Source organism: Zalophus californianus, chromosome 6 (genome assembly GCF_009762305.2).
Source record: "Zalophus californianus isolate mZalCal1 chromosome 6, mZalCal1.pri.v2, whole genome shotgun sequence".
NCBI lineage: Eukaryota > Metazoa > Chordata > Mammalia > Carnivora > Otariidae > Zalophus > Zalophus californianus.
Window position 1 is genome coordinate 82270517 of NC_045600.1, and position 12740 is coordinate 82283256.

The 12740-nt window shown below is 40.4% G+C and overlaps 1 protein-coding gene across 5 annotated transcripts in view; it reads left to right on the forward strand.

Moving 5' to 3' along the window:
* The window catches only part of EIF2AK4 (eukaryotic translation initiation factor 2 alpha kinase 4), a 104945-nt gene extending 93364 nt beyond the window's left edge, over positions 1-11581 (forward strand). For all 5 annotated transcript variants that reach the window (XM_027569726.2, XM_027569728.2, XM_027569725.2 and 2 more), the window contains 7 exons: positions 1767-1879; positions 4872-4930; positions 6005-6102; positions 7872-7940; positions 8460-8504; positions 10666-10784; positions 11346-11581. In XM_027569726.2, the coding sequence (XP_027425527.2) occupies positions 1767-1879; positions 4872-4930; positions 6005-6102; positions 7872-7940; positions 8460-8504; positions 10666-10784; positions 11346-11403 (561 nt within the window). In that variant the 3' untranslated portion in view covers positions 11404-11581. The remainder of the gene's footprint in view (positions 1-1766; positions 1880-4871; positions 4931-6004; positions 6103-7871; positions 7941-8459; positions 8505-10665; positions 10785-11345) is intronic.
* Positions 11582-12740: the final 1159 nt, after the last annotated feature.

Genomic DNA, 12740 nt, shown 5'->3' on the forward strand with positions numbered 1-12740 from the left:
TCCTTCCCAAAATTTACACTCTGTGGTCTTAGTTCTGTCTTCTAGAGTAGTCAAAATAACAAGTCTAATTTTTCCCCCTCTCAGCTACCTTCAGATAAATTGTAGGAGACGACTGCCATGTCACTCTGTCCTCTTTTCTGGTTTAAACATTCTGGTTACTTAAGCCATTCCTTACAACATGATTTCCCAAATCCTTGACCCTCCAGGTTAACCTCCGCTAGACCTGCCTTGTCAATGTCTGTCTTTAAATGTGATACTAGAGTTCTACAGAGCACTCTAAGCATATTCTAACTAAATGAGAATGGTCTCTGACCTCCCTCATTCCAGATACCCTATTTCTCCCCAGAGAGTTTACTAGTGAACTCTTAGCAATCATGTGGCTCTTTGGCTTGTACTGAACTTAGCAGTTAAAACCCACTGGCCTTTTCAGTTATCACCGTGTCTGGCTGGCCACCTACAATGAGGGCTTTCATTACAGGATTTCATATTAATCTCCATTAAATGTGATCGTGTTCATTCTAGCACATTGTTCCAGCCTGTCTATCTTTTGAATCTTGCGTCATCTTCATATTTGAAGGGCAAGACATCACTTCATTCATCCAGTCATCAAATGCATTTTAAGTGTTCACAGTGTGGGAGGGATGGAATTTAAGATCCTAAAGGATATAGGGACATTGACGCGTCAGGCCCTGCTGTTAAGGATCCTATAATCTGGTAGGGAACATAACACAGTCATGCATGATTATGAGCTAGACAGTGCTAAATGCCACGAGAGTCCTACAGTGCAAGTTCTCTGAGGGTTCATCAGCCTGGGAGATTACCTCAGAGGTGGCAGGGAAGTCTTCAGGGTAGAGGTAGATTTATGGGGGACCCTCATGGATGGGCAGGATAGAGATGTGTGCTGAAAGGGACTTTTAAGCAGAAGGAATGGCGAAGTAATGGTGAATAGCCTGTTCCAAAGAGGGAGGCCAGAAGAGAACTATTCTGGTATTACCCCGAATAAGTCTACTTTGGGTGAAGCAGAAGGATTGCAAAGAAGGATACTTCAGCAGGAGAGAATGGTTTTAGCTAGATCATGGAGAGCAAAACCAAGGAATTTGGACTTTATGTAGCAGCGAGTGGGGAGCCAGCATGTGTTCTGGACAGACGGGGACATCAGAGCAGTATGTGAGAAAAATTCATCTGCAGGGGTGTGTGGCATGGAACCGAGTGAGTGTTAAATAGCAGTGGGAGGAACATAAGGCTGTTTGAAGTCAAGGTTGGGTGCTGGCCGTGGAGTGAAGATGAGAGAGCAGGTACCATAGAAGTGGGTGACAGGACTTGAGTTTGGAGTGGAGAGGGGAGTCCTGTGGAAACTGGTGACTGACCATGGGGATGTTTAAGGGGAAGAATATGTGGAAGAATCAAATGAAATAGGAGCTGGTTAGTCTTGGCCTTTTTTTAAATCCTCTCATCAATGATAAGCTTTTCTAGTCTATACCAGGGTTTCTTAACAGCCACAGTGACATTTGGGGCCAGATGATTGTAGGGGCTGCTGTCCTGCGCCCTATAGGAAGTTGAACAGCACGCCAGGCCTCTACCCACGAGCTGCTGGTAGCACCCCCTGTAGCTGTCAACAACCAGAAAGGTCTCCAAATATTGCCAGATGTCCTGTGATGAGCAAAATCGCCCCTAGTGAGAACCACCAACCTCAACTGTTGACTTAGTTTTGTACTCTGATTCAGCCTGTTGGCTTCAGAAACTGATTCTGTTTCATTCTTTTTAAGGTTAAGTCTTTTGAGAGGGAAAGACAAACAGAGAAACATGTGCAGGAGTCTGATCTTATAGACCACGTTTTGCAGAAACTCAGAACTAAAGTCAGTGATGAAAGGACTATCAGGTAACAAAAGCCCAAAAACCAGCTGTGAATACCTGTAGAACTTCTGTACCTTTATTCTAAAAATCAATTTGATCCTTTTGGGAAATGAAGATACATCAGGATAACTTTTAATGGATCATTCATTCTGTTGCTTCCGAATAGATCAGCAGTTTAAGTGTGTGACCCCCTGTATAAGACTAATCATAGTTTCAGGGTTTGTTTTTCATAACATGTCAGAGAATATTTTATCAGTTTGAAAGGCCCAAGGAGCCAAAATTTGGTCTGTTAATTAGTAAATTTTGGTAGTGTTTTGTCAAAGTAATTGAAAGATTAATATATTCTGGGAAAAGATGTCATATATTCATGATGGAAATGTAAACTGTTTCAACTCTCTTAACGAAGTTAAAATTGCCTTAAAACTAAAAATTAAAAAGAAATACCCAGTAATTCTACTTTCAGGAGTTTATAGTAAAAATTATTCCATGGGGGTATGTACAAAGAGTCTAGCAAGGCATTGCTTGTAACAGTTTCAATCTTTTTGGTCTCAGAACCACTTTATACCCTTAAAAATTATTTGAGAGCACCAAAGAACTTTATATCTACAATAATTTGTTAGAGATTAAAACACATTTTAAAAATATTTATTTTAAAATAATAAACCCGAGGCACCTGGGTGGCTCAGTCAGTTAAGTATCAGCTTTCACTTCCAGTTATGATCTCACGGTCCTGGGATCCAGCCCAGGCTCCCTGCTCAGCAGGGAGTCTGCTTCTCCCTCTCCCTCTTTCCCTCCCCCTCTCCATCATGCTCTCTCTCACACAAATTAACATTCTTTAAAAAAATAAAACAATAAACCCATTTTCTAAAACAAAAGAAATTTTGGAAGAATGACAATTTGACATTTTACAGGTAATGCATTGTTTTACATTTTTGTAATCTCTTTAACACGTTAATAGAAAAAACTAGATTGTCACTATCTGCGTCTGCATTCAATCTGTTGTGCTATCACCCATCATACAGTCTCTGGAAAATTCCATGACACATTTGTGAAAGGATGACCCCAAAAAGGTAGAGGTTTAGAAGAGGTTTTTTAATCTGTAAAAATAAATAACATTTTATATTATGGTGAAAACTGTTTTGACCTTGCAGACCTATGCAAGGATCTCAGGAACTTCCAGAGGTCCCTGGACCACACTTGGGAGAATCTCTCACAATGTCACAACATCGACTGGCAGAAGATTGTTTGGATTATAGTAAATACAATGAAATGGTGTGCAGCCTTTAAAAATGATGATTCTAGGGGCGCCTGGCTGGCTCTCTCACTAGAGCATGCAACTCTTGATCTCAGGGTCATGAGTTCGAGGGCCACATTGGGCGCAGAGTTTACCTAAAAAAAATTTTTTTTAAGGGGCACCTGGGTGGCTTAATCATTGTCTGCCTTCAGCTCAGGTCATGATCTCAGGGTCCTGGGATCGAGCCCCGCATTGGGCTCCCTGCTCCGCGGGAAGCCTGCTTCTCCCTCTCCCATTCCCCCTGCTCGTGTTCCCTTTCTCACTGTGTCTCTCTCTGCCAAATAAATAAATAAAATCTTAAAAAAAAAAAATTTTTTTTTAAATGATTCTAGTAAACCTGAATTTATTGACATGGAAATCTGTCCACAGATAAAGAGATATATAATCCTATTTTTTAAAACCAAAATACATAACCCGTACATTGTCTGGAATGATGTATCAAATTTTTTTTTTAAGATTTTATTTATTTATTTGAGAGAGAGCATGGGAGGGAGAGTGAGAGGGAGAAGAAGCAAGTTCCCCACTGAGCAGAGAGCCTGACGCTGGACTAGATCCCAGGACCCTGGGATCATGACCTGAGCTGAAGGCAGACACTTAACCGACTGAGCCACCTAGGTGCCCCCCAAATTTTAACTGTAGTTATTTCTGGTTAGTGGGATTACAAGGGATCTTAATTTTCTTTAAATTTCTATAAGTGTGTAACTTTTATATATATATATATATGCTTATAATCAAAAATACTTTTTTTTTTTTGCTTATATCAGTGATTCTCAGGGGACATTTGGCACTGTTGGCAGATATTTTTGGTTGTTAGAACTGGTGGTGCTACTAGTATCTAGTAGAGACCAGGGATGCTGCTAATCATCCTACAATGCATATTGACTAACCGCCCCCCCATCCAAGAAATATCTGGCCCAAAATGTCAATAGTGCCAACAGTGAAAAACCATGGCTTATATAAAACAAACCTTCTTACTTTCTTCTCCTTCCCTCACCCTGGGCTCCCTCCCACCTGCACCTAGCTTGAATAAATTCACCATCACACTTCTTTTGAGGGAATATAGAATGTTCTAGAAGTACTAGGTATTAGGATTACTGATCCTCCAAAAAAGGCAGAGGTGTAGAAGAGCAAACATAAAATGACCTGAATATCTTAAGACACATAAAAGGCCCAGATGGGATTCAGTTTTAGCAGGGAAGTTTAAAATCTTTCCTCCATGCGCATGATTACTTCCCTGTTTTCCCAAGATAGAGTGCTATTGTGTCTCTCAAAGGCTGTAAGCTAATTCAATCTTTAAAGAACATCCGTTCACAACTTTTGAAAGAATCTCCTTATTTATTAAATGTTCTCCTGCAGGTGATCACCAAGGTTGCTGCCACTTTAATAAAGGTGGGGCATGCCCTCCCTAATGTTTCCTTGTATTGTGAGGGGAGCGGAAAGAACACCCATTATAGTTCATTGAAATCAGCTTCTTATGTTGAGCCAGGGTTTCAAACACAGCTGAATAAATCAAAATGTTGTCTTTAGGTATTTAATTTGAAATGACATCCTTTATAATTTTTACTTGCTCTTGACCAAAAGCATAATTAAGTTCAAATTTTTTTCCACTAATAACCAATATTTAATTTTTACATTTAATAGGAAAAAATGGCTCACTTTAAAGTATCTTTGTTGTGTTGCTCTATTGACTGTTTTCTAATTGTTTTTGTTTGGTTTTTTTTAGAGAAGCTTCTGATAATCTTGCAGTGCAAAATCTGAAGGGCTCCTTTTCTAATGCTTCAGGTATTGACTAATTAGAATCTAAACATAATGCTGTGTGTGTGCACATGCGTGCGCGCTGCTATAAACACTGCTGTGGCTAACTCCTTGTTGCATCAGAAATGTATTTTTAAAGTAACATATACAATTAATTATACCAAATGGAATTTATGCTTTGAAACTCACATCTGAGAAAATGACTAGGAGTTTGGTGGTTCCTCTAATCATAATACAGCTCTGTCTTCCTGTCTTATTTTCACAACTGCTTCATCTTCCTTTGACTCAGTTTACTGTATAGATTAAATGTGGTTAATTTTCCTGGGAATTTTCCCCACAAAGATTGAAGAATAATATATTGAAATAACCTTGAGGGGCACCTGGGTGGCTCAGTTGGTTAAGCGACTGCCTGCTCAGGTCACGATCCTGGAGTCCTGGGATCGAGTCCTGCAAGCAGGGAGCCCGCTTCTCCCTCTGACCCTCCCCCGCTTCATGCTCCTCTCAAATAAATAAAATCTTAAAAAAAAAAAAAAAGAACCTTGAGAAAGACCATGTATACGTTTTGTTTTCATGAAAGCCAAGAGGGAGCGGTGGTGACAGTTAGGTCTTTAGTTTCATCACATCTGCCAGCCTTACTGAAAAAGAAATGTCCCAGTTACGTCCACAAGACGACATATTTGGCTTTTAACAGAACTGGGTCTTTTTGGTTTGTTAGCGTTGACTTTCTGCCACTGTCGGATTTCCAATGCTTTGAGGAATTTAAAGTATTAGAGTTTGAGAGATAGCAAGTTTGATTTTTTTTTCCTTAGGTTCATGAGGTTTTGGTGACTCATACAGCCTCCCTATGCTTTTGTCACCTTCCACCCCCACTCCCACCTGAGAGAAGGCTGGGAGTCTTGACAGAAGCACTAAAACTGGGTGTTAGGGTTCTGAGTTCCTCCAGGTCAAGTGCAGCTAGTTGCAGAGATGGAAAACAAAGCCCAGACAGAATCTAGCCCATAGAATCACACCAGAGTGGATTCTACTAATCACCTCTGCCATCTCTGTGGTGTGTTACAGAAAGTGGGACAAGACCATAAATTCTGCAACTCTCTGTTTCAGGTTTGTTTGAAATCCATGGAGCAGCAGTTGTTCCCATTGTGAGTGTGATAGCCCCAGAGAAGCTGTCAGCCAGCACTAGGCGGCGGTATGAAACTCAGGTACATACACTTTCCTCAGCTTTCTAATGTCAAGCTACAAAGGAGGAAGAAAACAGGAAAGAAGATAAACGGTTTCCTGGAAAGTTTTCTTCCCACTTCCTTAACTTGATGGCTTCTGAAAATTTAAGCATCTCTCTGGTGTTAGGATTCTGTCCCATGTGCCCTCTTAAGAGGTATCCGTGTACATTATGGGCACCTAGAAGTACCTACTGTCCGAATTACTAGATCTAAACGAAGACTTTCTGATCTGGATCTAATGGCAGACGGGGTTGCTTTGTTTCTGTTCTAACAAACAAAGCAGAAGAGATCTACTCCAAGACTTGAGGCAGGTTTCTCCCTGCATACATGTTTTTGGTATTTGCTATCTGCCTGACTGTGTGAAATGCCGCATAAAATTTAAGAGACATATGGCATGGCCCCAATCCTCAGTTCTTTTTTCTTGAGATTTTATTTGTTCATTTGAGACACAGAGATAGAGAGAGAGACAGAGAGAGAGAGAGCATGAGCAGGGGGAGAGGCAGAGAGAGAGGGAGAAGCTGGCCCCCCGCCGAGCCAGGAGCCCCATGTGGGGCTCGATCCCAGAACCCCGGGATCATGACCCGAGCCGAAGACAGATGCTTAACCATCTGAGCCACCCAGGCGCCCCAATCCTCGAAGAGTTTTTAACCTTAGGAGCATATGTAGTATACAGTTAGAGAACAACAGAAGAGCAGTAACAGAATGCTGAATTAGGTACACTGAAGGTGAGTGTTGGACATGGGGCCGGGGTGGAGATCAGTGTCTGCTTGGATGATAGATGAAGGCTTCCTGGAGGGGGCATCCCTGAAGGATTTAAATAGGGAGGAAAGATCAGGGCAATCCTCCAGCTAATGAGCTCACTCAGGACACTGGCTTCACTTGGCAAGTGGGTGTTGGAGCAGTCATTATTTAGAAATGTGATTAGAGGGGCACCTGCGTGGCTCAGTCGGTTAAGTTTCCTGACTCTTGATTTCAGCGCAAGTCATGATCTCAGGTTTTGAGATCAAGCCCCGAGCCAGGCACCACACTCAGCATGGAGTCTGCTTCTCTCTCTAATAAATAAATAAATATTTTTTTAAAAATGTGATTAGATTGAAATACAAAAGATTAAGTTACCTCATTTTTGTATGCACTCCTGTTTCTCAGTATAGTGCATGGCAACTCATTTTGACATCTTTCTGCTGCATTCATCTACTACCATATTTCAGTTCCATGTCCTCATTGCTGTGACCTTCCCCTTTTTCCAAATTTAGCTTAATACCAAAATCCCCACGCTTCCACATGCAGTTTCAATGAGGTTTTAGGTGTCATTTTAAAATTATAAAGAAGTAAGTAGGTGGATTATTAAATTATCAAAACAGGCTATAGGGGCGCCTGGGTGGCTCAGTCATTAAGCATCTGCCTTCGGCTCAGGTCGTGATCCCAGGCTCCTGGGATCGAGCCCCGCGTTGGGCTCCCTGCTCAGCCAGGAGCCTGCTTCTCCCTCTCCCACTACCCCTGCTTGTGTTCTCTCTCTAGCTGTCTCTCTGTGTCAAACAAATAAAATCTAAAAACAGGCTATAAAATCTCATTTCTCCTGAGATCAGGATAGGCTGGGCACTCATCTTTTCAAGTCCTTAGATAATCTTTGGGAGTCCTTCTAGGCCTTAGTTTGTCACTCATGATCGTTTACTACAATAGGAAATAAAATGGCGAGAAAGATGGTTTGTGTTGACAGGTTTTGAATTCTGACAAGTCGTCTTCTTGTTTAGGTACAAACACGACTTCAGACCTCCCTTGCCAACTTACATCAGAAAAGCAGTGAAATTGAAATTTTGGCTGTAAGTTGCTCTCTTTAACATTTTGAGGACTGCCTGGGTCCCCGTCATCAAAGTCATTTCCTCAGAGGTCAGGGCACTGTTGCTCCCTATGCACAGTGTGGGGATGCAGGCCTTTTATCACTGATGCGAACCACATGTAATCTAAATCTGTAAAAACTGGGGAGAAAATGAAAGGTTTTGTGTTTGTTTCTCCTGTTTTCTCCCTCTGAAAGATGGGGGGGCAGGGTGAGTAAAAACCAAAATCACCATTTTTCTAAAATGCTTCAGACTTTTGCCTTATTAAAAATACATGGAGTACAGCAGCAGCATCAAGCCTCTGGGGGTATCTCTTCGCCAGTGCTGACAACCGTACCACTCCATGGTTCATGTACGTGTGCCTGATTTGATAGAGCACGGTAGCGTCCCAGACTCCACAAGCCCGGGTGCACGTTGCTCCATCCAAGCTGACACTCTTGTGACAAGTCAGTATGTGCTGCCTAGGTCCCCTGACAGATGACATACATCTTTGTGTATCAACAGGTGGATCTACCCAAAGAAACAATCTTACAGTTTTTATCATTAGAGGTAAGCAAGATGAGCTCTTGTGCATTGTGGCCTTTAAAATTCCAAAGCTTTGCTGTTAATTTGCCAAAACATAACGGAAAATGGCATTATTTTCTTAGTGATACTTTTGGACAGTTCCAGGAATTTAATTACATTGTTCCTTTTATGTGACATAGATATAATCAGATTCTGAGAGAATCATACTTTTCTAGTGAATTCTAAGTTTCAGAGATTATTTTAACACCTCGTACATTTATTGTGTGTCAGGCTCTGGCAGGCCTTGCTCTAAGCATAATCATAACAACCTTGAGAGATAGCTACCGTTATGCCCATTATATAGATAAACAGAAGCCGAAGCATTTTACATTTTACGGAGAATGGAAGAGACGTTAAATGTCTTACTCAGGGTCAACCAGTTACTAGTAATGCTAGCAGAGCCAGCATTTGAACTTAGGCAGGCTAGGGGAATCTGTATTCCTCACCACTATACAATGCTGCCTCAGACCTTCATTTCAATTAGGGAAGCTTATGTAGATCTAGAACTATATGGAATATATTTTTGTAAAAATTAAGTGAGCTCATTATATAAAAAATTTTTATGGGTAGCACAGAAAACAATCCAATTAAAAATAGGCAGAAGACATGAAAGGATACAGATGGCCAACAGGCATATGAAAAGATGTTCAGCATCACTCCTCATCAGGGAGATACAAATCAAAATTACAATGGGTTATCACCTCACATCCGCCAGAATGGCTAAAATCAACAACACAAGAAACAACAAGTGTTGGAGAGGATGTGAAGAAATAGGAACCCTAGTGCACTGTTGGTGGGAATGCAAACTGGTGCAAATACTGTGGAAAACAGTATGGAGGTTTCTCAAAAAGTTAAAAACGGAGCTACTCTACAATTAGTAATTGCACTACTGGGTATTTACCCAAAAAATACAAAACACTAATTCAAAGAGATACATGCACCCCTATGTTTACAGCATTATTTACAATAGCCAAATTATGGAAGCAGCCTAAATGTCCACTGATAAATGAATGGATAAAGATGTGGGGATGGGTGTGTGTATACCCATACAGATATATATATATACACACACACACACACACACACACACACACACACACACAAATACATACACACACAACGGAAAATTATTCAGCCGTAAAAAAGAATGAAATCCTGCCATTTGCAACAACATGGATGGAGCTAGAGACTAAAATGCTAAGTGGAATAAGCCAGAGAAAAGACAAATACCATATGACTTCACTCATATGTGGAATTTAAGAAACAAAATGAGCAAAGGAATAAGAAGACAAACCAAGAAACACTCTTAACTATAGAGAATAAACTGATGATTTCCAGAAGGGAGGTGGGTGGGGGAATAGGTAAATAGGTGATGGGGATTAAAGAGTACACTTCTCATGATGAACAGGGAGTAAATATACAGAATCATTGAATCACTGTACTGTACACCTGAAACTAATAATACTATATGTTGACCATACCGGATTTTAAAAGTTTTTAATGGGTAGCCTTCTTATCAAATAGCCTAGTAACTTTAAAAAAATTTGAGTAAGCAGTTTTTTTATTACGTTAGTCACCATACAGTACTTCATTAGTTTTTGATGTAGTGTTCATGCTGAGTGAATAAGCATTCTTAATAGCAAAGATAACGAATTATAATCACAGCTACAGAGGATTTTTTTTAACATCCTATTAAAGAATACTTTTGTCTATCCAGAGGATTTCGATTAAATTAGATGAAATAAATGAACTTTGCCCCAGAAGTAACATTTCATACATTTTCTGTTGTGGTCTTGTAAATAAGCATATATACCACTCTGCTGGCAATTACTGCTTTATGAGCCAGAGGTGTTACTTCCATTTTCCACAAAATAAATGGGCAGAAATAACTGCTCTAAAGTCACAGTAGCAGACTGTGGCTGCAGCACTGCTAATCAGGATCTAACAAGGAGTCTTGCTGTAAAGAAAACTGATGCTTCAAAGGAAGAACCCCAGCAGTCGCCCCACCAGTTCTATCATCTATAACTGGTATTTTTTCAGTACACTTAAAGGGGGGGGGGCGGCACTGGCATTTCATCAGTGACCCAGGACAAGCCAGTTAATAAACATTAGTAGCTGTTATCAAGTCTTATCTCTTTTTTCCTAGTGGGATGCTGACGCACAGGCATTTAATACAACTGTGAAGCAGCTGCTGTCACGCCTGCCAAAGCAGAGATACCTCAAATTAGTCTGTGATGAAATTTATAACATCAAAGTGGAAAAAAAGTAAGTTAATGCTAAAGTAGTGCAAGTTTCAACATGGGTTAAAATTCAAGGGGTTTAAAGTGACACATTTTATTGTCTTGTTGAGGTTTGATGGCTGATAAACCATTATGTTAGAACTGCACTTGATAATCAGTAAATCTTGTTCAGGACTATGAATCACAGTCACAATTTGTCAGTAACAAAACACAGCATTGCCAGGAGTAGCCGTCCCACTTAAAACTGTCATCACCCAGGTAACTCCTAGCAATGTCTGCATGCAAGGGAACTGCTGTGGCTGCTTTGCTGTAGGTCCTCTTGTCAGAATGCTGGTCATTCGTGTTGCCACCTGCTTCAAAGGCAACAAGAAAACCTGTGGGGTGAACGGGGTTCCTCTTATGTAGGGCCTTACATACAGACCCCGTGCCAGTCAGAGCTTCTGTAACATGTCATTTTTTTTCAGTCACTCGCCTTCCATCTTTTTTTTTTTTTAAACTAAACTCTTACAGTTAAGTGTCCTAAAAGTAACTTGTTTTAACTTTGCTCCTCACTCATTATCCTGCTCTCCCCTTTTCCCTTTTGCAGGGTGTCCGTGCTATTCCTGTACAGCTACAGAGATGACTACTACCGGATCTTGTTTTAATCCTAAAGAATGGTCACTATCTTGTTCTAAGACAGGAGCTCATACTATGAAATGTTGTACAGTTCTTGTAATTTTAACTTTACATTGTAAGAAGCTGTCCTACAAAGTTGAGCTTTGTAAGTTTTTCATGTGTAATATATAAATTCATCTTTTTGAACATAATAAACGCTTTCATGTATCTGCTGCTTTTAAGTTGCAAATCTGTTAACTCTGAAGGTCTGGTGGAGCTAGAACACAAGAAAATAGCCATGTTTTTCCCTTAATTCTAATGACTAAGGAAATGCCCAAACCACCCCCAACAAATCAACCCAAAAAGATCCACATCAAGACACAGAGTAGTAATGAAGACAATTTTAAAGCCAAACAGTTACATACCCTTGTAAGGCTATCAGCTAAGTTTTCAGAAGGGAGTGCCATGATAAATTCAAAGTGCTTAAAGAAAAAAGCCTGCAGCCAAGAATACTCTCTTCTATTCTGAATGATAGCCTTGCTGGGTAAAGAGTTAAAAGTTAAAGGAATTCATGACCACTGAATCAGCCCTACAAGAAGTGTTACAGAGGACTCAGTGGACAGGGAAAATCATAGGAGGCACAAGAAAAGTAGGAAGCACCAAAGCAACTACGTGTATCTGTAAAAATCAGTCAAGGGAGAAACAGCAAAAAAGGAAGTGAAGTATGACACTATATACCTAGAACTGTGGTAGGGAGAGGAGTAAAGAATGGGTTCAAACTTAAGTGAACTTCAACTTAATATAGATTGCTATATCCCTAAGAGGTTAGATACTAACCTAATGGTAACCACAAATCAAAAACCAGTAATATATATGCAAAAAACAGAGAAAAGAATATCACTAAGGAAGGCCTGCAAACCATGAGAGAGCGAGAGAGGAAAGAAACCAAGAACTACAAAAACGACCATAAAATAAGTAACAAAACCATACACAAAGATAAACTCAAAATGGATGAAAGACCTCAACGTGAGACAGGAAACCATCAGAATACCAGAGGAGATACCAGGCGGCAAAGTCTTCGACCTCAGCCGCAGCACCTTCTTCCTAGACACATCTCCAGAGGCAAGGGTAACAAAAGCAAAAAGGAACTATTGGGACATCAGGATAAAAAGCTTCTGTACAATGAAGGAAACAAGCAACAAAACTAAAAGGCAACCAAAGGACTGGGAGAAGATTTCTGCATATGACATACTGGAGAAAGGGCTAGTATCCAGAATCTATAAAGAACTCATCAAAATTAACACCCCAAAAATAATCCAGTTAAGAAATGTGCAGAAGCCATAAACAGACATTTCTCCAAAGAAGACACATAAATGACTAACAGACA